We start from the raw sequence: 25,690 nt of genomic DNA, 5'->3' as shown, positions 1-25,690 counted from the left end.
GGGGGTTTGCTTCTACTGCTTCTTCTTGGACGGCAGCCAAGCGACGAGAGAAGCGAGCACATATGTTATGCGAGTACATGGTGCCATCCGCGTGGAACCCGAGAAGAGTGTATCTACTCTTAATAAACATGGCTTTACAGACACGAATTGTAGAGAAAGCGGCCAACATACAACAGCCAGGATCCCTTCGTGTTACCAATATTTGAACTTCGATTAAATCTCGAGTTGTGCAGAGCATGGCCTGGTCTGGTCTGGTATGGTGCCCGAGACCCACAGCCCTCGTTGCTCGAGTCTACGGACTGCTATGGCCGTTGAAGAGGCGAGTGTTTCTCTGAACACGTCTCATTACTACATTACATCTCATCCCTTCGTCATATCATTCCCAGAACTCTGCCTTGTCAAATGGCTCGAAAGACATCCATTGTAAACTCCAGCTCAATGGGTAAGGGTATCGTATGATGAATGTATCCAAGCAAAAGTGACGCGACGCCAACACTGGGGTATTTGCACACTGAAGTCGTATGCAGGAAATTACAAACCGAATAGAGAGGGAATCCAGCCACGTTCTCCACTGATGTAGGCGGTGTGGCCCACGATGGGCAAGGCCAGGATGGCTCTCGTGAGTAGTGTCATGACAAGGTGTCGACGCTGCTTGAAGGGCCAAAGCTGATCATGCTCGTACCCGGAGGCCGCCTTCCAAAACGTTCTCGCTTTCTTTGTCGTCTCTTGGAGGCCAGCTGCGGACTCCAGACACCGGCAAAGAGATCCTCGCATTCATCTTCGTCCTGCGAATCAAACTCCAAGTCGTCGCCGCGGGCGCCTGGTCCGTCGGCCATTTTCTTGATCTCACGAGGTGGAAGGGTGAGGATTTCATCGTATGCTTGACATGCGGGGCGTGGATCTTCTTCCATCTCCCAAGACACGCCGATGCGGATCCGCTTGGTTTCGAGAATAAACTTTCCTACTTTGTATTTCTGGCTTTCCTCGCTCGCCTCGACGTATTTCCAACCGAGAATGCTGCCGCATATGGCACAACTGATGTCACTCACAATATGTTGACCGGTAACCAGATTCCGTGATATAGCCTTGTTCTGGAATGTATTCGGCAGGGCTGGTGCTGTAGTACGGATATGGCTCGTAGTGCCTTGGACTAGATACGCCCGACCATGCCTGCCTGTGAATCCCTTGCTTATGACCTGTGATGTGAGGCAGAGGTCTGTGGAACATTTTGCGCATTGAATTTGTGAACTATGGCCGTTCAGGAACTTGTCATGCGGCGGATTGATAGCGGAAGACGCAGAAGATGCGGGAATGGGAGTCGGCGTAGGGCATCTCGTGAATGGGTTGGAGGAACAAGCGGACGTAGCACTCGACGGGGCGGACTCGACAGAGCAGTCGCTATCGGTGCTTGACTGGCGGGACTTGCGCCGAAAGGGAACCGAAGGGAGGAGATAAGTTGGGAACACTGCGGAGAGAGGATGTGTGTCCGAGTTCTTTCTGAGGAACGACATTATCGTCGACTCTGGAGGCAGACTTGTCCGACGACTGTTCTTGACGATGGAACAGAGGTGAGGGTCAGCAGGTCGAATTAACGTTCACTGGCATAGCGTGCCCGGACGTGAGGTCAGCACCACGGGAAGATGAGGTCAACGTTGGAAACAATCACCGGATCATATGCCGGCTCGAATGCAAGGAAGCGAGTTCGTTGGAGAACTGTTGCGGACCAGCCACAGTCTAGATATGAAGAGTACAGCAGGATCAGTCAAGGAGCAAGTCGAATTGTCACGCAAGCAAGCGGTGGGCGGAGGAAGGCGGAATGGAAATGGAAATGGTGATGCACATGTCCATCTTCCCCTCCATCCACCGGCCCGCGTGATCATCAATGATCGCCAAACGCCGGAACAGGAGCAGCCGATCATGTCTGACGAGGCTTTCCCCATATTTAGCGCGCGCTCATGGCATATTGCTGCGCGTCAGACAGCTTTGCGTATTCCGGCCTATCAGTGTGGTGGGAGCGTCTGTGTCATGTTAGTAAGGTAAGGGGGCTGTGGGCTGTCCCACACTCGAGCGAGTACACAGTAACAGCCTTGCACGACAAGAGATTAATAAATCGATGCACATTTTTGACGACGTCTTTATTATGAGCATCAAGTTTTGTATACCTTGCAGATTTTCTCCCGGACCCACGCCTTACTTCTTAGGCGCTTCCAGCGTCGTTTGACTCGCCTGTGCGATAACAGGGTGATACTCCCCTGGTGCGAACAGTAACTCGTCGTCCATGTCGATCGTCCTATCGATCTTGAAGTACCGGATTTCCCACTCTTCATCGATCTCGTCACCGTATGATTCCAACTCCGCCCATAACTCAGGGTAAGCCTGCTTGGCCCATTTCTCAACTTCATCTTTGCGATATTGCCATGGTATAGCATTGTAGAAAGTCCCAATAGTCAGGACATCAGGTGGCTCCCCAATATCTTCTTCCATCTTCTCAATCAATTCGACAACGTTTTCAAACTCTGACTGACCAGCCAGCGCGCCAATGTAGCAGTCATAAGTCTGCTTTGTGATGATGAGATTGAAGCTTTGCATCAAAGCCATAATATGTCTAGCCTCATGGGCCCCCTGGGGAATCCATTTCTCGCAAGCCTGTAGCGCGAGTGCAAAGGAGCTTAATGTCGGACCTTCGCGTGACTCCATGATCTTCCAGAAGTGGTCAATGATTGCTGTGAAAGGCTGCTGACATGCGGTGTAAGCGGCCATCAAACCGTTGTGGATGCGCGTCGTCTGCTCCACTTCCAAGTCAAGTTTGAGCATATTGTAAACCATCTGAAGACCGTCAATGTCTCTACACTTCGCAACGCCCTCGAAACATTTCGCGTAAGCTTCCGGTGTGGGGCGGGCTTCAGCGTCCTCACGCTGCCGCATATGACCGAAGACTAGACATGCCAAGTCCGAACGGCCACGGTCAAAGAACGATTGCATCAATAAGACGCGGTCCTCGACTCTTGCCTCTGGGAATGCATGTCTGAACAATTCATACGCATTGAAGGCTCGTTGATCTTTGATCGTCGGATCGACAATAAATTGACGGAACACCGCAGCGATGCGTGCTCGATCGTCCATTGGATACGAATCAATGCGGTGGCGGAGGATTCCTGTTGCTTCGTCCAGCTCGTCCTTCTGAAGAAAGACATGACAAAGTCCAGCGACAGCCTCAGCATCAAGATCTGCTCCGTTGTCGAGAACATGATCAACCACTTGCATGAGGTGGGTATATTCCGGGTTGGCGGAGAAGGACAATGCTGCAATGTATTCGTTGAGGACTGGTACATCACACCTGTCGTCGGGAAGATCTTCCCTAGAGAGCAGTTCGTATGTCTGGTAGGCGGCCGTGCGATCGCCTTGATGGAGCTGGTAGTGTAACTGTAGAGAGCGCGTCTTAGCGTCGGGCCTCAGCCCGAGATCCTCAGCTAGTTGTATGTATCTCGAGGCATTCTCGGCTTGATTTTGCAAGTAAGCATGCTCAACGAGGCGATTGATGGTCTTCATTGTCAGGGCATCTGTGACTCCCGTCCTTGCCATCTGCTCAAGCTTTTGTCGAACATTGTTCACCTCGGGATCATGCAGAGCATACCAAAGGAGCAATGTCCCGGCCATATCACCTGAATCGGTTCGTTCTTGCAAGAGTTGGAAAGGACGAGCTGCCCACTTCAACTCTCCATTCCTCATAGCACAGTCTACAGCCTTGACCAGAGAGTGCGTAGACGGCACTTGGCCCTCTTCGAGAGGTAGATCAAAGACTTTCTGGAGGGTGTGAAATTCATCATGCTCGGCGAAGTAGGTGACGAGCGCTTCCTGTGATGCCGCATCCAATGGGCCAACAGCATCACGCATCTCTTCAACGGCTCTCCAGAAATCTTGCATTCGTCCCTCATTTGCTAGGCCTGTGAGGACCACTGCCCACATCGGGAGACTTGCTCTCTCAGAGCCTTGTGGCGATTGCCGTAACAGCTCCAACGCATCAGGAGCCGAGCCTGTCTTGGACAAGACAGTGATATAAGTTACTAACAAAGAAGGTTTGATTGCTTGGTGGCCAGTTTGGGGAGGCAATTCAAGGTCATCCACAGCTCCCGATCGTGTTTGCAGGGCCTCAAACACGACCGTTGCCAGAATACGAGCATCACTGCGATATCGGTCTCTTCCAGTAGAGGTTGCCAATGCCAACAATACATTTTCAAGGTCTTCTTCTGACAGCCCCGTCTTCTTGTCTCCGGATAAGATATGTCCACGCTCTTGCAAATGTTTGAATGCCTCTGTAGCAAGGAAAGCCTCGTTCCTCGTCAATCGTCCGGGCGCTGCGACTTTGGAGGCGAAGAAGTATTTGAACGCATCGGCGACCTGATCATCTGGTGGTAGCCTAGAATGAGTCCTTCTAGCTCTAACAAGTTCCACCAGACGAACCAGTGCACGCTCTACATTGGCAGGACTAGTTCTTGCACCTTCCAACGTAGTCGGCTCTGCACCAAAGTTGAGCCCAAATAGGGTTCGCTTCTGGTGAGACCTATAGAAAGGTGCAAGTACTTGAGGTCTCGTTCTCGTCGCGAAGCGTCTCTGACATTCTCGAACAACGTAGGGTCTGTTGGCGATAATCGCCTGGAACACATTCCGGGTGAGGTGAGAGGCTTTCATCATGAGTTTGTAGGCAAGGCTTCAATGACAAGCTCTCGAAGCAGTGATCTGTGCTCTGCTAACACTCAAGACGATGCAAGGAAGCAGAAAGCAAGCATCGGGTTGCTGCAAAATCGTGGCGTGATGGACATAGCAAACGTTCAGTTGGAGACGATGAAATCGTGATGGCATTGAGAATGCGGAGCTCGTAGCGAGCTGCGGATTAACGTATCTCCGAGGCTTGCCTCCTTGCTCAGCCTTGCTCAGCCTTGCCAGTCAAGAATCCCCTCGCCCATGGCAGCCTTGAAATATCATCTGCGTGACACGGGTCGCAAGGTGACTTCTCAAATTACTGCCGCTATATTACCTTGTATGGCAATTTACCTGTCCATTTCGGCTGACCGCCTTTGTTTTTATCAGCCAGGAACGATGGATATCTGGGTATATATTTCTTTTCCTAGTCACGTGTGAATTCAATCTCTCTTTTGTATTGTATCCTCTCCCTTGGCCGCCTAGGTTCGTTGGCCTCAGCCAGGGGTCGTTTGGCAATTGCTTATGCCAACTTCCATCATCTTACTGTAGTACAGCAGAGAAGCGAGGCCAATGGAGAACGCGAAGCTCGCTCCAGGATGCATGCATATGCATTGCACCACAGGGTGAACAGAAATGTCAATAAGATGTACGATGTATATATCTGCACCGGAAAATGTTGGCAGATATTTCACGCCGGGACATGTCATTAAGTCCTGACTTCAACTCCAGAGTGTCTGCTAGAAGTCGTCCAGAACCGACCCTCCGTTTGAATCGCAGTGTCTAACCTATTTCTCACTAAACCGCTATGGAATCTGCTCAAAAGCGGTGTCCCCAGGTGTGAGATTCGCCATCGTACGAATGATCCGCGATTCTCTGCCCGGACTCAAATGCCCTCACCAGCGTACTCCAGCGCAGAGTCACTGCGCTTGCCAGGAGTGGTCTGTTCGTTACATCACTGCGTCCACTCCCACATACACCTCATACTACCCGCCCAGATATGGTGTCCTCACATCTGTCCCCAGACTTGCACCTTCATCCGAATGGGCTCGGTTAACAAGCCGGTATCGATGTCTGGTAGGCTGAGCTTGAAGTTGCCATCACCCTCACTCTTATCCGCCACCTTCTCGCAGAGATATGCCACCGCAAATGGAGTTCCAATGGCCTGCACAGTCCATCTGTAGATAAAGCGGTGTGTGCCGTGGGGACTGCTCTGGAAAGACCGTGGTTCGGGATGGAACGCACGGCGAGTTGCGGTCTGCTTGATGGCACAAGCGGAGCTCCGGGCTGCGGCACGGAGGGGTAGACGGTTCATGGTGGTGAAAGATTGAGCAAACCACTCTACTGTGCACGCTCCTGAATCCAGAGGTCAAGATGAATGGCATATCGTGGAAGCCCGCCGCAGCATACGAGCTATGAGTACCCCTCATCGCAAAGATCATCATGATGCATGGCATCTAGCCTGGTCGGGCTTATCACCTGGTGGGGACCGGAGAATTCCAGGACATTGGACATGGGATCCAATTGGAATTGAGCGGAAGAAGCGGGCCACGACCTGCATATCCTGTGATCCAACAGTACTCGAACTGAGTAGGTCAGTATTGTCATCTCTCTTTCTCACCATCCTCATGCCATTCCTCGCAACTTTGCTGCCATGCAGCCTACAGCAACGAGAGAGTCGATTGGCTTGACACTCCCCATTTACGTCAACAGCTTGTTACTTGAGGCTAGCGAGCGGCATTCCCCCGATTCATGATATCGACGTCCCATGTCAAGGCCGTCTCTACTAATTGGTCTGGACAAGAGCTAGGATGTACTCCATAAGGAAACAAGCATTTGTTGTCGATCCGCCATTCGTGCCAGCCCAACGACGATCCTAAAACGACAGTTCCCCCCAAGTAGGTGCCCAATAGTACTCGGACGGACAACTTCCAACTCAAACCACACCATGGTCATGAGGCACACCCGCTTCTGGAATCCGTTTCCCAGCATCACGAGAGACTCGTCCAGAACCATCAACAGTAGTCACCACCATCGTCGATGATCTTACTCGCATTACGATGCTGTCAAATGCCTCATCACATGACCAACTACACAGCCCAGGTGCCCAGCACGTAGGTTTACGTAGCAGACGATTCTCACTCGTTCTCGAAGCTTGGTGTGCAAGAATAAAAGTCGTTGGCTCTAGTCCCATATTGTAGATTTTGGTCTTGTGTCTCACCAAAAGACAAAGACAAAGTCCAAAGTTCAAACAAACAAACAAATTTCAACCAAGATATCAATCCAGGTTTGTCCGAAACAATGCCAGTCCTCGACAAACTCGACAAACTTATGCATCCCAAGAAGGTACGTAACCGACCGCCACTTTCCACAAAGCTATCGGTTGCAGACTTACTAAGACACCACGCTTAGCACACCGCCGGGGAGCAAGCCCCAGCCGATGCACCGCCGGCCGAGGGCCAAGCTCCGCAGCCCACTGCCGCTGAGACACCGGCCCAAGCAGTAACAGCACCAGCGGTAGAAGCAACTCCCGCGGCGCCAGGAGGCGAGACGACGCCCAAGCGCAGACAGTCCATCGTTGACAAGCTCGAAGAACAAGTCGACAAGCTACTGCATCGGCGGTCGAGCGGTGCAGAAGGCAAAGAACATCCCGCCGTCGGTGAAGGCGAGCAGCCAAAAAAGGAGGGCGAGCACAAGTTCCATTGGCCGCATCTGGGGAAGGAGGAGAAGAAGAAGGAGGAGCCCGCGGCAGAGCAGCCAGCACCAGTCGCGGCTTAGGAAGCTGTGGTCCCACCTGCGTAGTAGGTTGGTCGTCGAGGAGGTTTTGGGACGGAGTTGGTGGTGGATGGGCACCGAGGAGAATGAGGATTTGAGGTGAGGAGTGCAGCAGTGGAAGTTGAGTTCGAAGTCGCTAAAAGGGAAAGGGGAAGGGAAAGATTGATTGTGTAATGATGCGCTGTGTTTTCACGATACCCCTTTTTACGTTGTTGGATGGACACAAGCGATACCCCAGCCCTTTTTATGATACCCCAGTGTGCGAAGAAACATGAACCTGAAGGTGGAATGAATGTGTACTTCCCTAGGTAGGCTAATGGAATGAATCAGCTGCGGCCACAACATTAATGGCTAAGATCAACCCCGATTTCTAGCCCTCTACTGTGGTATATGTGCGGCAATAGTCAGGATGAATTGTAATATTTTCTGTAGCTGTTAATGGACTCGATTGTCCGAGGATAGTTTTAAAGGAATGACAATTGATATTCATTGGTACTTATTGATGATATTACTATTAAGGTACATGGGTATATCCGTCTAAACGAGTGGGTATCTCAGATCAAATTGAGCAAGGAAATCCTTCCACATCCACCGTACGCACTTTCATCTTTGTTGGCTACGTGTAAAAGCAGCCCAACTCTCCATATTAGGTCCTTCGAATTTTTCCTGGGGTATCATGTTCGACTTGGCATAGATCTTGTCGTGTCGCATCTTGTCGCAACCGTATGCACAAGTCCTTAGACGCGCTCTTGGTAAGCTCGGTCGCGACGCTTAAACAGTAGCCGGCTCGGTCACTGGAGCAGCAGCGGGAGCGCCGTTGGTAACGCCAGCCGCGGGAGCAGGGCCTGTCTGCTTCTCGTGCTGGACCAAGGTGCCTGGCAGAGGGTCCTCGTAGGTTCGCATAGTGAGACCGAGGCGGGCGGGATCGATGTTCCAGTGTGCCCAGAGGAAGTAGCCGGACAGGACAGGGATCAGCACGAAGTCGAGGACACCGTAGTAGATGAGTTCGGAGTCGGGAGGGATGACGTTGCCCCCTTCAGAAACACCCCAACAGATAGGATACAAGCCGAAGAGGGCCCAGAGGAGACCGGAGGAGACATTGTGGATGCGGAAGACGTCCAAGCCGAGAGTATTGGCGTACTTGCGGGGAAGCCAGATCAGGTGGTAGCCGACCAGGAGCCAGGCGAAGAGCCAGAACACATAGTAGGCCCACTTATAGTCTGAGCGAACCAGAGCACCAACGGTTGCGAGGACAGCCATCGAGGCAGTGAGGAAGCAAGTCCACAGAATGTATAGGGTCGGGACAACAGAGGTCAAAAGAATGGCCACGGTGAGTATTGGCCAAATCAGGAACCTGTCAAGGTACTTAGGATGCATGGTAGAAGTTCTTAGATATGCGTATACTTACCAGCCGATGTAGCGCACATACCAGATTTGACGGTTGATGCCGGCAACTTCGTCATCGGTGCGGCGCCATTCAACGTCGATTGGAGTCCAGCCAAGATTGGAAGCAATAGAGAAGTTGACGACCATTGCGACGAAGGCGGGAATGGCCAGAGTGTAGAAGAAGAATCGGTTCTTGACGGGCTTCATGAAGCTGGCGCCGAGGATGCAGAGGAAGACAGTGCCCGTGATTGCCATGAGGGCGAAGATCCAGTCTGAGCCTCGAGTTGTGATGTGGATATCGACGGTCTTGCCGTTCACCACGAAGGGGTTGGTTTGGAGCGCGTGGTTACCCATTGTGCCTGTCTAGCAATGGAATTACGGGGAAAAGTGATTGGAATGATCTAGGTTTCGTCTGGCTCGGACAAGACGCCTGGAATTGGAGCTGGAGATTGATGCCTTCCGAGGTTTGAAGGACGGAAAGCTCGAGATTCTTATAGGGAGTACCGACCCCTAGTGTGTCGACATGAGGACGGACGGGCCGGATGCGAGAAAGACTGCGTCACAAGATGTTTACCCAGCTTGCAGACGAAATTCTGCTTCATGCAGGTCTTGCATCAGTGAAGCAAACATGACTAATCTTACCTTGATCAGACTCACCAGAGCCAATATCATGATCATGTCCTCCCCAGCTTTAGTGCGAACGTATAGTAGAGCCAGGTGGAGCCTTGTGACTTTGACAAGACTCGCCGGCAGATCCGGAAGTACGAGAACGCCTCCTAGTATGCTGCTGGCAAGCCGGTGAAGCCTCGGACAGGACCATGATTCCGCCATTGATCACCAGTCACCCTGCTGGAAAAAGTGTGCATCATCCACGATGATAGGCTTGACTTCCTTTTTGGCAAGCTCCCCAGCTCAGCATTTAGGCGTTGGTGATGTGCAGAGACCTGCAAAGAGTATTGGTCCATGAATCCTTGGGCAAATAGATCATCTGCAAGGCTCACAAGCGAGGCTCCCAGAGGTCGTGTAGGGCGTGATTTTTTTCCGTGAGAATATCGTGATTAGCTCATTAGCGTGGAGACTACCGTCGATGTGTCAGGTGAGACGAAATGCTTGATTGTCGATGGTTGCCACAATCGTGTTTCCGACCACTCCGTTCAATCAGCGTTGATGAGCTAGTGTAGATACAAGTGGAAAGGCGAAGAAGTTGAGAAAGGCGCTGGATGCTGACCAGAAACACCGGTCCAGCAGAATGACATCAGAGGGTGCTGATGGTGCTGTTTTCTGGACGGGCCTCAGACCATTTTCACGAGCTGCAGAGCATTTCTTCAAGGTAGATGATGGTTTGACAAACGTGAAAGCGCCGTTGTCAGCACATCCTCCTCGCACTTCCGAAATTCTTGCCGTTGGCCGTTGGCCGCTAACTGAAGTGACTTGTCGTTAGTTTTGAGGTGCGGTGGCAGAGCGACGATCGACCTTTTTGCCGGCATCTCGTTACACTTTGTCCTGCAGCTGCTATCCATATGATCCGCTGGTCACATGGGTCTTGGCAGGAAAAGTCCCGAGTATCAAAGTAGAGTAGCCCGAGTAACCTGCTGGTTGTCTACTGTGTAGGAGTAGTCACGCATTGTCTACGAATTACCCGGATCAATCGCTTCACATGCGTCGACCTTGCCGATCGCGGTCCTGACTGAGTCTCTAAGTCTCCAATCATTCCTCAGACATCACATCATGTCTATCCGGCTGACCTCCAACTGCGGCCTGCAGCTGAGCCGCGCAAACACCCACTCACTGCGTTCTTCCTTTGCCCGTACGTTCCTGACTGCCCACCAAATACTAAAACCGTCCTGACATCATCCAGAGACATTCCCGAGAACCGCGTCGAATACCTCAAAGCAGCCGGCCTGGAAACGAGAGGAACAGGAAGAGCAGGAAAACCATGCATTAGCAAGACAACTGCCGCGCTTCTGGAAGGTTGGTGATGTCTATGCGCCTCATGACTTGAGTGGTGCCGAAGCTCGAAAATGGAGACAACGAACCCGGCCGACGACTGATGCTTTCGATGCTTTATCTGTCAACCCTCTCACTTTGTACAAGGTTGGTGCTGTGCTTCACTCGAGGCCTCTCTAGCTAAAATTGGCCTAGAACTTCTCTATAATGTCTGAATATATGACCGAGATGGGTCGCATTCGACACTCCAACTCGACCGGCTTACGACCCGTCAACCAAAGAAAAATCGCGAAGGCCATACGAAGGGCGATATCACTCGGCTTGATGCCTGCTGTACACAGACATCCTCAGATCCTGAAGGCTCAGATGGAAAAAAGAAGAGGGGGATACTGATTTGCCCTCCACCTATATTAAAGGACGTACCGGCGGGCAGGGATTGACAAATGCTTGAGCATCCCCATGTTTGAGACGACCAGGCCTATCCAGTTTGCCGTTGACAATCTCTCCAAGTCTGGGGGGCTTTTACGGACTGCGACACGACCGTAACGTCGGCCCGCCTATGCGTTGCGTCAATCAGATGCACTCAGGTGCTGTGTGTATGTATATGACGGTATCCTGGTTATATTGCAGATTGTTGGTTGCACGTAAAGAGGCCGCTCGTACTCCGTAACGAGGCAACATGGAGGATGGTTTGGCCAATGAGCTCGTGCGCCGGTAGCTCCTGCCCATGTAGAAATAGCAATACGAGACCGAGAAGGGACCCCAAAGAGCAATTAACAGAACGCTCTGATCTTCGTATTTGCGGTGCCATAATGTATGCTGAGGCCCTGTGTGCAAGCCAGCTTTCTGCCCGCAGCCTTGTCAGCCGCGTCGTCCAACAGGCTTTCACGATTCCTCCACCGCGTATTTACTTCGCTTAGGGAGAGCCCAGGACATTCTTTCGCTCTTGATTCTTATGACACCTAGATGAAACAAAATGTCCATTACAGCAGGTCAGTATTGCTCCGCTGCTCTTGCGACAGCGCTAATTCAAGCAAAGATGGCATCTATGCCGCCCTCCCTACTACCACCAGAGGCCAACCTACCCCGCTGTCTGCTGATTCCAAGGGCGAACGAATAGCCTACGCGTCGAACAAATCAATCTTCCTTCGTTCTATCGATGACCCTGCCATATCTACTCAATATACCCAACACACAGCAGCAACCACAGTTGCGAGGTTTGCACCTTCCGGATTCTACTGTGCATCTGGGGACGCCTCAGGCATCGTCAGAGTATGGGACTGCTCACCCAATGGATCCGGGGTTACAAAAGGAGAATATGCTATTATATCTGGACGGATCAATGACATCGCATGGGACGGCGACAGCCAGCGGTTAATAGCAGTGGGTGATGGGAAACAGCGCTTCGGGCATTGTGTAACGGCGGATTCGGGCAACACGGTGGGAGAAATAAGCGGCCACTCTGCGCAAGTCAACGCAGTTAGCATTAGACAGCAACGACCTCTGCGAGCAGCAACAGCAGGAGACGACAAAAATCTAGTCTTCTACCACGGCGCACCCTTCAAATTCAACGACATTCCAGGCCGCGGCAACCATACCAATTTCATCTACGGAGTCGCCTTCTCACCGGACGGAAGCCACCTGCTGAGTGTGGGTGGTGACAGGAAGATTTATCTGTATGATGGTAAGACCGGAGAGGTCAAAACAGAGATCGTGGATGGATCAGAAGGCCACAAGGGCAGCATCTTCGGCGTTTCTTGGTCAGAAGACTCGAAGAATTTCGTGACCTGCTCAGGCGACCGTACGGTCAAGACCTGGGATGTCGAAGCAGGAAAGGTGACACACGCCTGGTCTTTTGGCGATGGTGTTTCTGTTCCAGATCAACAAGTCGGCGTTGTTTGGCCAGCAGGCAGATCGGATGGTCTGATTATTTCTCTATCGCTCAGCGGAAACCTCAATTATCTGAACACCAATTCAAGCAAGCCGACAAAGGTTCTTTCCGGCCATCAGAAAAACATCACAGCACTCACATCTTCAGGGGAGGCCAACAGCGAAACTCTATGGACAGGAAGCTACGAAGGTCGCCTCTGTGCTTGGGATGCTGCCAGTGGAAGCGCAGAGACCATCGAGGGCGACGGCCATACGAATATCATTTCGGGTCTCGCAGCCACCCCGCCGGGTCCGCACCCGCAGGTTTTTTCAGTGGGCTGGGACGACTCGCTGAGAACAGTCGATGTTGGTGCAAAGACCTTTACGGGAAAAGCTACACAACTGTCCTCACAGCCCAAAGCTTTGGCTTGCACCTCGGACTCATTGGTCATCGTTGCTCAGCTAGAGAGTGTGATTGTCTACAGAGACGGAGAAGAAGACGGAGAACTCCCGCTCAAATCGACACCAACTTCTCTAGCTTCATCTGGCAGTACAGTCGCCATTGGCTCGCAGGATTCGAGTCTGCGGTTGTTCACAGTAACACCAGGAAAAGCACCAAAGCAGACTGCAGTTGTTGAAGAGGTCTCAGCAAGTCCATTAACAGCGATATGCTTCTCTCGAGACGGCTCCATGGTCGCAGTCGGCACTGCAGCTGGCAAGATTTATGTTTACAAGATCAGCAGTGGAGTCACTGGCCTGATCACAGGCTCGGTTTCTCTTGACCTTGTGACGGACCGCTGGAGTGCTCATACCGGAAAGGTCACCTCCATTGCATGGAACCCAGAAGGGACAGGGGCTGTGTCCGGAAGTCTTGATACCAACCTGTTCGTCTGGAGTCTGAAAGAACCAGGAAAGAGAGTCAAGGAGACCAACGCTCACAAGGAAGGAGTTAACGGCGTGGTCTGGCAGGGTGATACGGTCTACAGCGCGGGTGCAGATGCTACAATCAAGAAATGGAAGGTCAAGATAACTTAGAAAAGACTTCAAGACAACGTTTATGAGCGAGGCTGGATGGTTTGCGATCATGAGGCTGTCCAACATTAGACCCCTTTGTATGTAGCTGGACACTATCCTCATGATTCTTTGTATGGCGTACCTATGTCAGAAGATTGTCTTCGTAGCGATCTCTCCTGACCATCCTTCACCAGCTCGGAGCCACAATAAGCTGGACACCATAAATGCAAAGAAACTTCCCAAGTGGTGGGGACGGGCTGTCTTGAGGGTGAGGTTCGGTACACTCCACACTTCGATCCGTCCTCCCAAACCATTTCCACGGCGCGCATCCTGAAACCCATTGCTTTTTCGAACTCGTCCACCGACCATGCGCAATTAACAATACCGCTTTGTCCATCTTTTGGATGAGCACGAAATTAAATAGCGCCGCGCTCCCCAGGCGCTCGTCGTGATACTGAGGCCTCCCTAGCGCCTTCGCCGACTCCACGATGGCCACATTCGACGAGACATTCAACCCTGCAGCGCTCGCACGATCAGACACCGTTACATCGATAACGAGTAACGCGAAAGTGCCTCCTCCCAGCTCAACGACGAAGCCAACCAAGACCACCCAGAACTATCCTCGCATCGACCTCGAGCCCCTCTACGCGGAACTCAAGTCGTTAATAGGGCATAACTGGGAAACATACTATGATGCACTGACGAGGTTTATTCGGGGTATGCACATCCCTGCATTGCCTACCATGGATCCAGGTGACTGACAGGAATGTAATAGGAGAACTGAACGCCCGCGAATTTGGGGACCTCTGCGACGTCTTCATCTACACAACCCCCCAGACCGAACATGCGCACAACTCGCTTATTCTCGCCGTCCTATGTAATACGTCGCGCGATTCTCCTGAACCCGGATTGGCGGCATGGGTCAGCGCGACGACCGACAAGTCCGCACTGGCGGCATCATCCAAACCTGCGGTGACCAGCGATGCGGGCGAACAAAGACTCAAGAGCGAAGTCATGGCTTTGCCGGCTCGTGATAGGAGACGGCTAAAAACGGTGATTAATGACAAGGACGAGGATGCCACAGCGAAGAGAAATCTGTACGAGGACGCATATATGGTTGGCCGCATCAAGGCTCCCGAGAATGTGACGACGAACGCGAGCGTGGCTGGCGGTATCACCAAGACGAACTGGGACCTGGAGATTCGGAAGCGGTATTTGCAACCTTTGTTCTGTGAGACACTCGAGTTTCCCGATCCGGCGACGATACATGCGCGCATCGTACCGATATGCTACGAAGAGGCGGTTGCGAGTGGGTGCTCGATTCAGTGCGCCGAGTACGTGGGCTTGGCTGCTGAGACGTATCTCAAGGGCGTGCTAGGCGAGGTCTTTGATCGCGTGAGGAGCAACGGACCTAGGTACGCTGAGAACAGTGCGAACGGTGGCATAATGACTAGTAGGTATAAAAAGATTATTGAAAAGGAGGAAGCAGAGGTTCACAGTGGACGGTTGATGAGGACAAGGGATGATGATCTCCTGCCGTGCGAAGCGGCTGCCGCGTATAGTAGACGGCTGATCGGGATCTCGGATTTACAGCTTGCCAGCCAGGTCGGGCCAAAGCCTTGGAATCAGATGCCGTTGGTGGGATGGACGATTGAGAATGCGAGTGCTGGGTATGATCATGAAGAGTGGCATGCACGCACGCAAGCAGGGGAGTATGCGAATGGGATTGGACATATGGTGGAGAAGAATGAGGATGCAATGGATGTGGATGCTAACCCGGATAATTATGGCTGGGAGGGTGCTGGTGCACAGGATCGGTCGGGCTTGGAGAGTGTGCTGAAAGATTGTCTTGCTGTTGGTGTGTAGTATACACAACACAAGGGACAAAGTGAGTGTATTCGTGGCAAAGTGCTGATGTTGGACAAACTTGAAGATCGACTACGTCTGAAGAGTGTCAAATCGGACCGACCGGAAGATGAGGCCGCGCCGAAACGATTGAAGAGGAATGGACATAAACGGGAAGCGCATACTTTGTCGATGTCGAGGCCGAGTAAGAAACCGACTCCCCAAGTTGACGACGAAAGCAGACACGTTGTCCAAACAAGCTTCAAGGGCGTCGACGACAACGATGGAAGTCACAAAGGGTCAGAGAAGCATCCGCCATTACCAGCGCCTTCACCGACGCCCAGCCGTGGTGATGATCACCCTGATGCAGTTGCCCGAACGATCACAGAAATGAATCGACATCCGCTGCTATCAGTATTGTCAGCGCTACCAGCACATCAATTGCATCCTCGCGCTGAAGTAAGGACGATGAACTGGTGGAGGGATGCCCACATCCCACGGCCTCAGGCTCGGCCTCGAGCTCGACATCGGAGGATCGAACTGGCAGATGCGAGAAAACCATAGTCACATGAACATCAAATGAGCAGGTCGGCGTTTCTGGGCACCCGGAGACATGGTTGCATTGGGGAGGAATCGAAATGAAGCATGATACCCTGAACTTATTGTGGGAAGGCCAGGCTGTATGAGAAGTGTTTCTGCGTACTATTGTTGAAGTACTTATTAGTCTGTGGCGCATTGCAATGGTCGAAATAGATGTGCGAAATCTTTCCTTCTACCAGGGGTGACTTCGATTGTACCGCCCAGGTAAGGGCATGGCAAGGCTGCACGAGGCTGCACGAGAGACGTGAAGGGTGCATTGTGGGGAAACGGAGATCTCAGCAGGCTCTTAGCTGCAGATTCACAACCAATATCCACTGGGGAAAGGACTTGTCCGTCAATATTTTCACGGTCCGTGGTGTCCATTTGTCCAAGCTGCCAGAGACTGTGGTCCCTCGAACCAAATGAATCGTGGGAGGGGAAGTGGGTGCGAAGTATAAAGCATGTACGTGGCCCGCTGGGGGAACCGTAAGTTTGTGCTCGTTGTTCCAGTCTTCGTTCTTTTGGCCCTCCAGATCACACCTCATTGAAGCAGGGTCACGGCCTGCGAGCTATTACGCAGCATGGCTCGCTCTCAAGCAGTTGTCCTTGCCCTCACGGCCATCCTCTCCATTCTTGCAGCTGCCCAATCGCACTCGCATTCTCACGCCGACGAGCCGGCACTCTCGTCCATTCCCGTTGGTCCGAACTATGACTTTACACTCGAGGATCTAGATAAGGACCTGCCCTTCAGTCAGCCTGTTACATTCGCCCACCTCCCCTGGCAGCGCTGTTTTTCCGCGGCGCATAGCTCTCCTCTCGACATTGCGATCGTGGGATTTCCATACGACACATCGACATCTTACAGACCTGGAGCACGCTTTGGACCTCGAGGCATCCGTGCGGCCAGTTCCCGTGAGAAAAAGGGTCGCAGCTACAACACGGTCTGGGGCATCGACCCGCTCACGGCGGGCAATCTCAACATTGTCGATTGCGGCGACATCCCGATCACGCCGTTCGACGCTCAGCACGCGTTTCGCCAGATGGAGCAGGGCTATCGGCAGATCTTGTGGCACAATACTACAGCCGCAGCAGGAGAGAGCTGGAAGAGGCCACGCGTGCTCAGCCTCGGTGGGGATCATAGTATCGTCCTGCCGATCTTGCGGAGTCTAAAGGAAGTCTACGGCCCGATCAGTGTGATCCATCTCGACAGTCACTTGGACACGTGGGATCCGTATGCCGGGTACACGGGTATTGTAAGTGAGCAGAGCGCCATCACGCACGGGACGTTCTTCTGGCACGCCAGTCGGGAAGGGTGTATCAGTAAGGGGACGAGCGTGCATGGCGGATTGAGGACAAAGTTGTTTAGCCCGAATGATTATGTGATTGACCGGGATGTTGTGGGGTTCACGATAATTGAGGCGCACGAGATCGACGACGAGCCTGGTGGGATGGATGGAATCGTAAAGCGTGTGAGAAAGGTGGTGGGCGATACTCCGGTTTACTTGAGTATTGATATCGATGTGCTTGATCCGAGTATTGCGCCGGCCACGGGGACGCCTGAATCGGGCGGATGGACGACGCGAGAGGTTAAAAGGTTCATCAAAGGTTTGGAAGGTGTGAGGCTGGTTGGCGCCGATGTCGTGGAGGTTAGTCCGCCATATGATACGAGTGCCGAGGTCACGAGTGTGGCGGCGAGTGATTTGCTGGTGGATACTCTGGCGTTGATGGTGAAGGATTCGGTGCTGGCAACGGGGGACGGTACGAAGACAGACACAGAGGGAAAGGATGAGTTGTGAAGGGAAGAGGTGCCTCGGACAGCAAAGACCGCAATAACCTCGAAACTGGGGGCGACTTTTGTCAGCCCCAAGACGAGAGCATACTGAACGGGGAAAAGGCAGTAAGTCGTGGGCCGAGAGTCGTATCGACATCTTTGTGTATATATACTTGCGCGATGTGCGCAAGGCCCGAGTATATGAACAACGGACCCATGTTATATGCCTCAACTTTTGTCTTCCGCCATGTCCAAACAGCTTGATCGAGTGTTGGCCACCCAAAAATGCACAGGAACACCTGCAAAATCAGTTGAACACGACAGTCTTGTGTCCGTTCAAGAAGACTCTCTGCTCAGAAACCCACTTGACCGCTGCTGCTAGGACCTGGCTTTCAACATTGCTACCTTCGTCGACAAGCTCTTTGGGCGTCATGCTGTGGTCCACTCGGGCCACTCGTTGTTCGATAATAGGGCCTTCGTCAAGGTCGGCCGTGACGAAATGCGCGGTGGCGCCGATGATCTTGACGCCACGATCATAAGCTTGGTGGTAGGGCTTTGCGCCCTTGAAAGACGGCAAGAAACTGTGGTGGATATTGATGATCTTGCCGGACATGACCTCGCACAACTTCGGTGACAGGATCTGCATGTACCGAGCCAAGACGATCAAGTCGATGTTGTTCTCCTGGACCAAATCGAGGATCCGCTTCTCCTGCTCGGCCTTGGAGTTTGTGTCCTTTGTCAGGGGCAGATGGTGGAAGTCGATGTTGTAGCTTTTCGCCAGGGGCTCAAAGTCTGCGTGGTTCGAGACAATCAGCGGCACGTCGATGCTGAGTTGGCCTGTCTTTTGGCGGAAGAGCAGGTCGTTCAGGCAGTGGCCGATCTTGGACACCATGATCATGACTTTGGGCTTTTGCGCCACCGGTCGTAGATCGTAGTCCATTTTCAAGTCGTCGGCCAGCTCCTTGAAGGTGGGTTTCAGGAACGCGGTGTCCTCGGCTGGGCCGAAGTGGACTCGCATAAAGAATTTCTCCGAGTCGCGGTCACTGAATTGTTGCAGGTCCAGAATGTTCAGTTTGTTTTGGGCGAAGATGCCCGTAACGGCGTGGATGATTCCGGGCTTGTCCGGGCACGACAAGGTCAATATGTGGTCGTTGGCCATTTTGGTCGAGGTGGGAGATGATGCGTCAGTAGAGTGAACAGAGAATGGGGATTTGAACATTCGGGGGATTAGTCTCGGTTGTCTTATTGGTATCGAGGCTCTCTGCGCTTGACAAGCAAATCTTGCTGACCTGAGAAGTAGGACCATGTCAGTGGCCCTCTGTTCTAGGTGTTCTTTTTTGCTACTGGCGCGTGTAGATGTTGTCGTCGCAAGGCTGAAAATTTCAGCCAATGCCTCGCCCGGGCCGGATCGGGGAAAAATGCGCATGGGGTTTCTTGGTGCGCCGTGTTGCATGTAGGGCCGGGTATGTAAACCCAGCAGCTCAGATTCCTTCCGTCGGCGACCGCGTTTCTTCTATTCATTTCGGAATCAACTTGCGCTGGGTCAAACGATAACTGGGTCTGCGGTGCTTCATCGATGCCATCGCTGATCGTCTCGGCCTCACTACGTGAAATCTCCAGTCTTTTCTAGGTCGTACAGTAGGCCTTCATTGGCGATGAGAGTCCAATCAGCCTGGCTTGTTAGGCAGGATCAGGCAACCGTATCCACCTGGAGCACCTCATTCCCCCAATCTCCATGACTTCTGAGACGTTGATTTGTATAAGATTTCAAGCCTGGCATCGACGCCAACAAGCAGCAAAGCGGCACGCTCTGTCGCCTGAAAATGAAACAAGTATTTTAGGCTACTGCCGGCTGCCTACATCTGATTCACCACGTGCCTGCGTGTCATATTCGTGCAATCTGGCGGTGAGTCCAGATATAACGACGCGGTTCCCAAGCATCATCTTTTGTTGTCCACGCTATCTCCCAATGACCCTGCTATCCCTTGTCCGCGATCTTGCCTGATTGTCAGCGCAGTGAAATCCGTCGAAACTGTCCTGTGCTGCGTTCAGCTGCTCATATCATCCTTCAATCCACCTTCAATCTTTGCCCTTTCTTCTGCATCCCCAGCACCATCCTCTTGCGGTGATGGAGCTTCCTACCCTTCCTGTGCCGGTCTCAGAGTTTGTGACCTATCTCAACAAGCAACCCAAGTCACAAGCTGGAGTGACTGAGGCGGTGAAACCTTTCAAGGCCTTTGAAAGCAAGTTGAGAGAAGTCTTTGCCCAACATCCTGATCATCCTGCTGCAACCGATCACCATCTGGTCCCTGTCTTCGGTAGCGACCCTCTTCAAGTCCGAGCAAGAAATCTCACACAAGAGCCAGCCGCCGAGAAGGAGAGATACTTGCTTTCGCTTCCAGATGAGCTTCGTAGAAAGCATGACTCTCCCGCCACTGTGCAATCACTCAAGGAATTCAAGACAAACTTCAATGTATTCTCGGAATCATCGCTGATTGATCTTGATTGGAGCAACGTGGTCGTCGCCGGAAGTGCTGTTGTTACATCTCTCCTGCCTGTGGATGAGCCTCATAACGCATCCAAGGTAAGCACTGCGCTCTTGCCCGAAGCAGCTCACTGACACACACATTCAGAGAGCCCTTCGGACGTACTATCACGAAGATCTCGCCCCAGCTTCCGATGTCGATATCTTTCTGTACGGACTGAACGAGGAGGAAGCCATTGAGAAGATCAAACAAATTGAGGCCAGAGTTCGAGACAGTATCCTCGCCGAGACCACCACTGTCCGCACCAAGAATGCCATAACCATCGTCTCGGAATACCCAACTCGTCATGTTCAAATTGTGCTTCGTCTTTACAAGAGCATCTCTGAAATCCTTACCGGTTTTGACGTCGACTGCTCTTGCGTTGCCTATGACGGCCAACAAGTCTGGGCATCTCCCCGAGCTCTCGCAGCCTTCATGACGCAAGTGAACACCATAGATCTGACCAGGAGGTCACCTTCTTATGAAAATCGACTGTCGAAGTACTCCCACCGTGGATTTGAAGTGTACTGGCCCGCCATCGATCGCGCTCGCATCGACCCGACTATCTTTGAAAGATCGTTCACAAGAGTGCAAGGCCTAGCACGACTCCTTGTCTTGGAAAAGCTTCCACATCCTAATGACCGAGACACATACCTTGCTCAACGCAGAGAGGAAAGAGGTCGCCCACCCGTGCCATGGCATGCAAGATATCGCCATGAATTACCAGGAAATGTCAAGGATGCTCAACCCGACGATATCGCCGAGTGGGTTGAAGAGGATGAAGTCTCCAACTACCACACTGTCTGCATTCCGTACGGACCTCGCTACAACGCCAAAAAGGTCGAGAAACTGCTGTTCACGAAGGACCTGTTGTTCAACGCCGAGTGGAACAGACCCAGAGACCGAGAGACGAAAATCCACCGCCATCCCGCCTTTTTCGGATTTGTCAATGATGTTATCCACGACTGTTGCGGTTTCTGCCCCCCACCAACAACCGATGAAGACCTTGCAGCCTATGAAGAAGAGAGCAAGATCTACATCTCCGGCGATATCTCCTTCCTCAAAGACGACCCAGGCAGACAGGCCATCGGCAGTTTCAACCCAATAACCGATGAAGATTGGACAGAGATGGCCTACATTGGCAATACCACGAGACTATGTCAGGCTATTGTCGATCATGACCTGGAAGCCGTGACAGACTGGTTCTCATCGCCAGAGGTGGTTGACGTCAATCGGCGCGACCACACAGGTCGAACTCCGTTGCATTTGGCCACAATGTGTTCAACGCCAGAAATTGTCCGGTGCCTCATTGAGCATGGTGCTCGTCTTGTGTCAAGGCTGTACCATGGTATGACGGCTTTGCATATTGCTGCTCACCGAGGAGAAGTGCATATGGTCAAAGATCTTCTTGACAAGAGCGAAGCTAACGAGGAAGAAGAATCTCTTAAGGAGGCAGCAAGAAAAGAGGCCCGCAGAGCCGCAGCGTCCAAGCCGTTGGCGGAAAATCAGGAGGGGGACAGCAGCAACAGTGACTCATTCGACTCTGACGAAGACATGGACGAGGATGAAGACGGAGAGATGACCGAAGGCTCTTTCGTGAAAGTACGCGGAAAAGAGGAAGACCCAGATGCGATGGCGGAAGACAAGGATGAGCCGGATGTCTTTGACATCGATGTCCTTGCGTGGGACAGTCCTCTCTCTCCTCTTCACCTCGCTATCCTTGCAGGCCACATCGATGTTATCGATGTCCTGATTGACCAATATGGTGCTGATGTCCTTTTGCCGGTCAAGATACGGGATCCGAGTGATCGGGAATCGGCACGCGGTGCCATTCTCACCATCGTCTTGGCCCTCCAGCTCCCGCTGCAGCAAGCTAACCAGACCGTTGCTAGTCTTCTTTCACACGGTGCAACAGCTGTGCAGGCCGATACGAAACACATCACAGCTCTTCACTATGCAGTTAACCATGGGAAGACGTTGATCTTGGACACAATCCAGAATGCAGATCCATCTGCATTTTCAAGAGCTTGCAACTTTGTGTCTGTCTCGGGATACTACACAAATCCGTTCGTAAAGACACCGTTACTTACCGCGATCCGTGGTCGCAAGATGGAAATCGTACAGAGCCTGATCAAAGCGGGTACTCAAACGAGCGTTGATTTTGAGTCGTTTGCTCAAGCCTACAAGCGCGATGTGTTCCACCATGTTCCAAACGATCCGGAAGATGTCAAGAAGACTTACCAGCATTGTGTGGAACAGCCAATCATTGTCGCCCTCCACATGGAGATGGTAGATCTGGTTCACCAGCTGGTTGATCTTGGCGAGGACGTCAACACCCTGCCAACTTCTGCGCATTCATATCTCACTAGCTCCCGTTGGAGAGGCAATGCCACAGCTGCTAAGTCTCTCCTGGACCTCGTTCGGGAGCGCATCAAATCTCTACAAGACTTCCTCCATCCACCCACGGACGAGAAGCTCGAGAAGCCTAAGTCTTTGGATGAAGACGACAAGTACCTCAATTTTGACAGAGGATCGTACCAATATTGGACGGCGCACAATGATCTGCGCGAAGCGAGACTTACTCTAGGATATCAAAGAAAGAGATACGAAGAAGAACTTGCGAGTCGGGCAAAGCGTCCGGAGAAACATAGTCAGCATAAGGATACTGCTGTGATGGACACCATTTCCAACTTGATGGAACTGGAGAAAAGGCTCATTGACAAAGGCGCCAAACCGTTCGCAGAGTTGCACCCGCTCGAGGAGTCGCAAAACGAAACACACCATCCTTTTGGCTTGTACAATCCTCGACAGAGGTTCAAGAATGTGCCCTACGAGACAACGTTTTCATTCCAGATTGCTGATCTGACATCCGAAAAGAAAGCCAAATATGTCCAGCTCTTCGAGGCGGCTTGGGCCGGTGACACAGAAGCCGTGCGCTCACTGTGTTTGACAGGCTCCAAACCTCTCCAAGTCGCAGTCACAGACCTCCGCGGGTTCAGCCCGTTCGCTATCGCAGCATTCCGGGGGCACTTCAATCTGGCCACACTCATTGTCGAGATAGCCACGGCCCAGTACCAACCCGACCAAAATTCGGAACAATACCATTACATTCTGGCAACTGAAGACGATCAGGACGACGATAGTGAATACGGTGATCACCACGAAGGCGCGGATGTACTTGACGACGTGAAAGTCCACGCTCAGTTAGTGGATGAAACTTTCACCGTCGACGATGTTGTGGCTCTGGCCGATAACGTCAAATCAAAAGTCTCACCAGAAACAATGGTGAACTGGAGCTGCAAGATTGATCGTGTTCTTCAAGGACATGTGGATGAGAGAGATGCCAACGAAGCACTTGGGGCATATTGTGAGCCGCGTATCTTCTCATACGGCCATCTTTCAGCCCAGTCCTGGTCATGGTTCCACGAAGCCCTCGGAGAGATTGGCAACACGCGTCGACACTCTCTCATACGACTTGCGATATTTACCAACGACTTGCGCCTTCTGAAGTTTTTGATCAAAACGGGTATCAACCTTGCAGCCCAGAAAGACGACGAAGACAACCTGAAAGTGCCGACCATCAATCGACAAGATTTTGAACTTGCCATCAGACTTGGCAGAGTCGAGCTGATGAGTGAGATCATTAGGACAACGGGATTCGGCCTACCATTGCAAAAGATGTTCCAGACCTCGGGTGTGAAACTTGATGAGAAACCAAGATACTACCAAGGTCTCACTGTACATGGAAAGAAGCGTCAAGATTGGGCGGATGCAAGCCGAAAGGGTGCCCATCAGAAAAATGCCGAATCCGACTTTGGCATTCCGCTTCTTGCCTCAGCTCTTGAAGGAAACCTTGAATCTACCGAGTACTTCCTGTCAGACGCCCCCTTCCATCGTTACCTGGATTTTGCGGACTCATTCAAGAACGACAAGCACATTCGGGGCCTGGCTCAAGCCAAGAGTGGTCTTCAAGGCACCTTGTCGAATTGGCTGTCCACTCACAACGGCCTTGCCCTCCATCTTGCGGTACTGTCACCACCCAAGATGGACGGTACTCAACCAACATTCGATTACCTCCTTGAGAAGATGCCGCAGACTTTGGAGATGCGTTCGGCCAATGGAAGCACTCCTCTTCATCTTGCCTTCCAGACCGGTCGGTATTATGCGGCGAAGAAATTGATTGCTGCAGGCGCGAATCAGGCTACCAGAGACGACAATGGAAGAAACATCCTGCATAGCCTCCTGGATTCTTTTGACTTCAAGAAGCATGCTTTGCTCCAATCTGTCCTGGGCATGCTCGACCAAAATCTTGTTGGCTCGTTGTTTCTTGAACGCTGTGCTGGGTTCGAGCCCGGAGGACTGACACCCATCGCCTTGTTCCTTCGTCATATCAATGCTCCGACAGGTTGGGAAGAGAGTCTCGAAATCATCCTCTCTTATTCCCAGGGGAAAGATCTCGAGAAGATGGACGGTGCCGGAGACTATCCACTGCACAATGTCGTGCGACGCGGGTACAGAATGGTCGTGGAGTTCCTTGTCGAGTACAGACCAGGCCTGCTTCATTGGGAGAACTCGACAGGTATGACTCCACTTGATGTCGCTCTCGCCAAATATCATCGTCAGCTATTTGACCACCCTCCCAAGCTTGCGAGCACCAACACCTGGACTGCCGCGGAGGCTCCTGTAAAGGAATTTGTGAGAAAGACTGCTTCTGAGGGCATCTCAGAGGCGGATGATGTATCGGATCGCAGCACTGAGTGGCAGGTGTATCGTCTGATTGAGTCTCTGATGGCCAAATACCCAGCGAAACGAAAGCTGGTGGGTCTGCACGATGCGAATGAAGTCGCCAAGCGTCTGGCAGCGCAGCAGCACAATAAGAATGCAGAAATGCGGCGCCGTGAGAGACTTGGTTTGAAGGCTGGCAATAGCCACGGATCTCGGTACCAATTTCAGTACCAGGAGAGTCACCAAGGTCCCCAGGATGAGGTCACTCGTGGTCTTACACGCGCTCGGAATTTCGCGAAATGGGATGAAATGGTCTGGAGAAAGCAAGAGGCCGGGGAAGATGATGTTGAGAAAGAATACAAATAGAATGTAGAGACTTGATGGGCGTAAGACGTGGAAGTCCCCTTTTGCAGGTAGATTGTTATTCATTCCTTGATACAGCCGATGATGGTAGAAGGCAATGGCTCGGGCTATCTGTCTGATCGTGACGATGACTTCGATGGTCAATGAGTTACGATCCTTTGATAATGGGCGAATGAATATGCTTCTTGCAAGA

At 52.1% G+C, this 25,690-nt stretch overlaps 12 protein-coding genes across 12 annotated transcripts; 7 read left to right on the top strand and 5 right to left on the bottom strand.

The window, feature by feature from the left end:
- Positions 1–189: 189 nt before the first annotated feature.
- On the bottom strand, positions 190–1,795 carry PV05_03661 (uncharacterized protein). Its single transcript, XM_013464324.1, has one exon. The coding sequence runs from the start codon at positions 1,509–1,511 to the stop codon at positions 630–632; it is 882 nt and encodes a 293-aa protein (XP_013319778.1). The 5' UTR covers positions 1,512–1,795; the 3' UTR covers positions 190–629.
- A 306-nt stretch (positions 1,796–2,101) lies between these two features.
- On the bottom strand, positions 2,102–4,815 carry PV05_03660 (uncharacterized protein). The gene has a single exon (XM_013464323.1). It carries the CDS (start codon positions 4,690–4,692, stop codon positions 2,191–2,193), a length of 2,502 nt encoding a protein of 833 aa, XP_013319777.1. The 5' UTR covers positions 4,693–4,815; the 3' UTR covers positions 2,102–2,190.
- A 554-nt stretch (positions 4,816–5,369) lies between these two features.
- Positions 5,370–6,099, bottom strand: PV05_03659 (uncharacterized protein). Its single transcript, XM_013464322.1, has one exon. It carries the CDS (start codon positions 6,011–6,013, stop codon positions 5,708–5,710), a length of 306 nt encoding a protein of 101 aa, XP_013319776.1. The 5' UTR covers positions 6,014–6,099; the 3' UTR covers positions 5,370–5,707.
- A 504-nt stretch (positions 6,100–6,603) lies between these two features.
- Positions 6,604–7,972, top strand: PV05_03658 (uncharacterized protein). The gene is made up of 2 exons (XM_013464321.1): positions 6,604–7,044; positions 7,111–7,972. The coding sequence occupies exons 1-2, from the start codon at positions 7,000–7,002 to the stop codon at positions 7,474–7,476; spliced, it is 411 nt and encodes a 136-aa protein (XP_013319775.1). The 5' UTR covers positions 6,604–6,999; the 3' UTR covers positions 7,477–7,972.
- On the bottom strand, positions 7,953–10,254 carry PV05_03657 (uncharacterized protein). The gene is made up of 2 exons (XM_013464320.1): positions 8,882–10,254; positions 7,953–8,827 (listed from the first exon to the last, which is right to left on the bottom strand). Exons 1-2 carry the CDS (start codon positions 9,211–9,213, stop codon positions 8,245–8,247), a joined length of 915 nt encoding a protein of 304 aa, XP_013319774.1. The 5' UTR covers positions 9,214–10,254; the 3' UTR covers positions 7,953–8,244.
- Positions 10,255–10,587: 333 nt separating this feature from the next.
- On the top strand, positions 10,588–11,199 carry PV05_03656 (ribosomal protein S18; the record flags this gene model as incomplete). The annotated part of the gene is made up of 3 exons (XM_013464319.1): positions 10,588–10,666; positions 10,718–10,953; positions 11,002–11,199. 3 exons carry the CDS (start codon positions 10,588–10,590, stop codon positions 11,197–11,199), a joined length of 513 nt encoding a protein of 170 aa, XP_013319773.1.
- Positions 11,200–11,782: 583 nt separating this feature from the next.
- On the top strand, positions 11,783–13,710 carry PV05_03655 (uncharacterized protein; the record flags this gene model as incomplete). The annotated part of the gene is made up of 2 exons (XM_013464318.1): positions 11,783–11,798; positions 11,846–13,710. 2 exons carry the CDS (start codon positions 11,783–11,785, stop codon positions 13,708–13,710), a joined length of 1,881 nt encoding a protein of 626 aa, XP_013319772.1.
- Positions 13,711–14,177: 467 nt separating this feature from the next.
- PV05_03654 (uncharacterized protein) lies at positions 14,178–15,555 on the top strand (the record flags this gene model as incomplete). The annotated part of the gene is made up of 2 exons (XM_013464317.1): positions 14,178–14,406; positions 14,465–15,555. 2 exons carry the CDS (start codon positions 14,178–14,180, stop codon positions 15,553–15,555), a joined length of 1,320 nt encoding a protein of 439 aa, XP_013319771.1.
- Positions 15,556–15,603: 48 nt separating this feature from the next.
- On the top strand, positions 15,604–16,098 carry PV05_03653 (uncharacterized protein; the record flags this gene model as incomplete). Its single annotated transcript, XM_013464316.1, has 1 exon — positions 15,604–16,098. The coding sequence occupies one exon, from the start codon at positions 15,604–15,606 to the stop codon at positions 16,096–16,098; it is 495 nt and encodes a 164-aa protein (XP_013319770.1).
- A 596-nt stretch (positions 16,099–16,694) lies between these two features.
- Positions 16,695–18,021, top strand: PV05_03652 (agmatinase; the record flags this gene model as incomplete). The annotated part of the gene is made up of 1 exon (XM_013464315.1): positions 16,695–18,021. One exon carries the CDS (start codon positions 16,695–16,697, stop codon positions 17,907–17,909), a length of 1,215 nt encoding a protein of 404 aa, XP_013319769.1. The 3' UTR covers positions 17,910–18,021.
- Positions 18,022–18,023: 2 nt separating this feature from the next.
- PV05_03651 (formyltetrahydrofolate deformylase) lies at positions 18,024–19,225 on the bottom strand. Its single transcript, XM_013464314.1, has one exon. It carries the CDS (start codon positions 19,188–19,190, stop codon positions 18,192–18,194), a length of 999 nt encoding a protein of 332 aa, XP_013319768.1. The 5' UTR covers positions 19,191–19,225; the 3' UTR covers positions 18,024–18,191.
- Positions 19,226–19,840: 615 nt separating this feature from the next.
- On the top strand, positions 19,841–25,595 carry PV05_03650 (uncharacterized protein). Its single transcript, XM_013464313.1, has 2 exons — positions 19,841–20,468; positions 20,518–25,595. Exons 1-2 carry the CDS (start codon positions 20,013–20,015, stop codon positions 25,498–25,500), a joined length of 5,439 nt encoding a protein of 1,812 aa, XP_013319767.1. The 5' UTR covers positions 19,841–20,012; the 3' UTR covers positions 25,501–25,595.
- Positions 25,596–25,690: the final 95 nt, after the last annotated feature.

The sequence above is a fragment of the Exophiala xenobiotica genome (genome assembly GCF_000835505.1).
Source record: "Exophiala xenobiotica strain CBS 118157 unplaced genomic scaffold supercont1.2, whole genome shotgun sequence".
In the NCBI taxonomy this organism is placed as follows: Eukaryota; Fungi; Ascomycota; class Eurotiomycetes; order Chaetothyriales; family Herpotrichiellaceae; genus Exophiala; species Exophiala xenobiotica.
The sequence above is the reverse complement of the archived record's forward strand: the minus strand, read 5'-3'. Positions and strand labels throughout refer to the sequence as shown.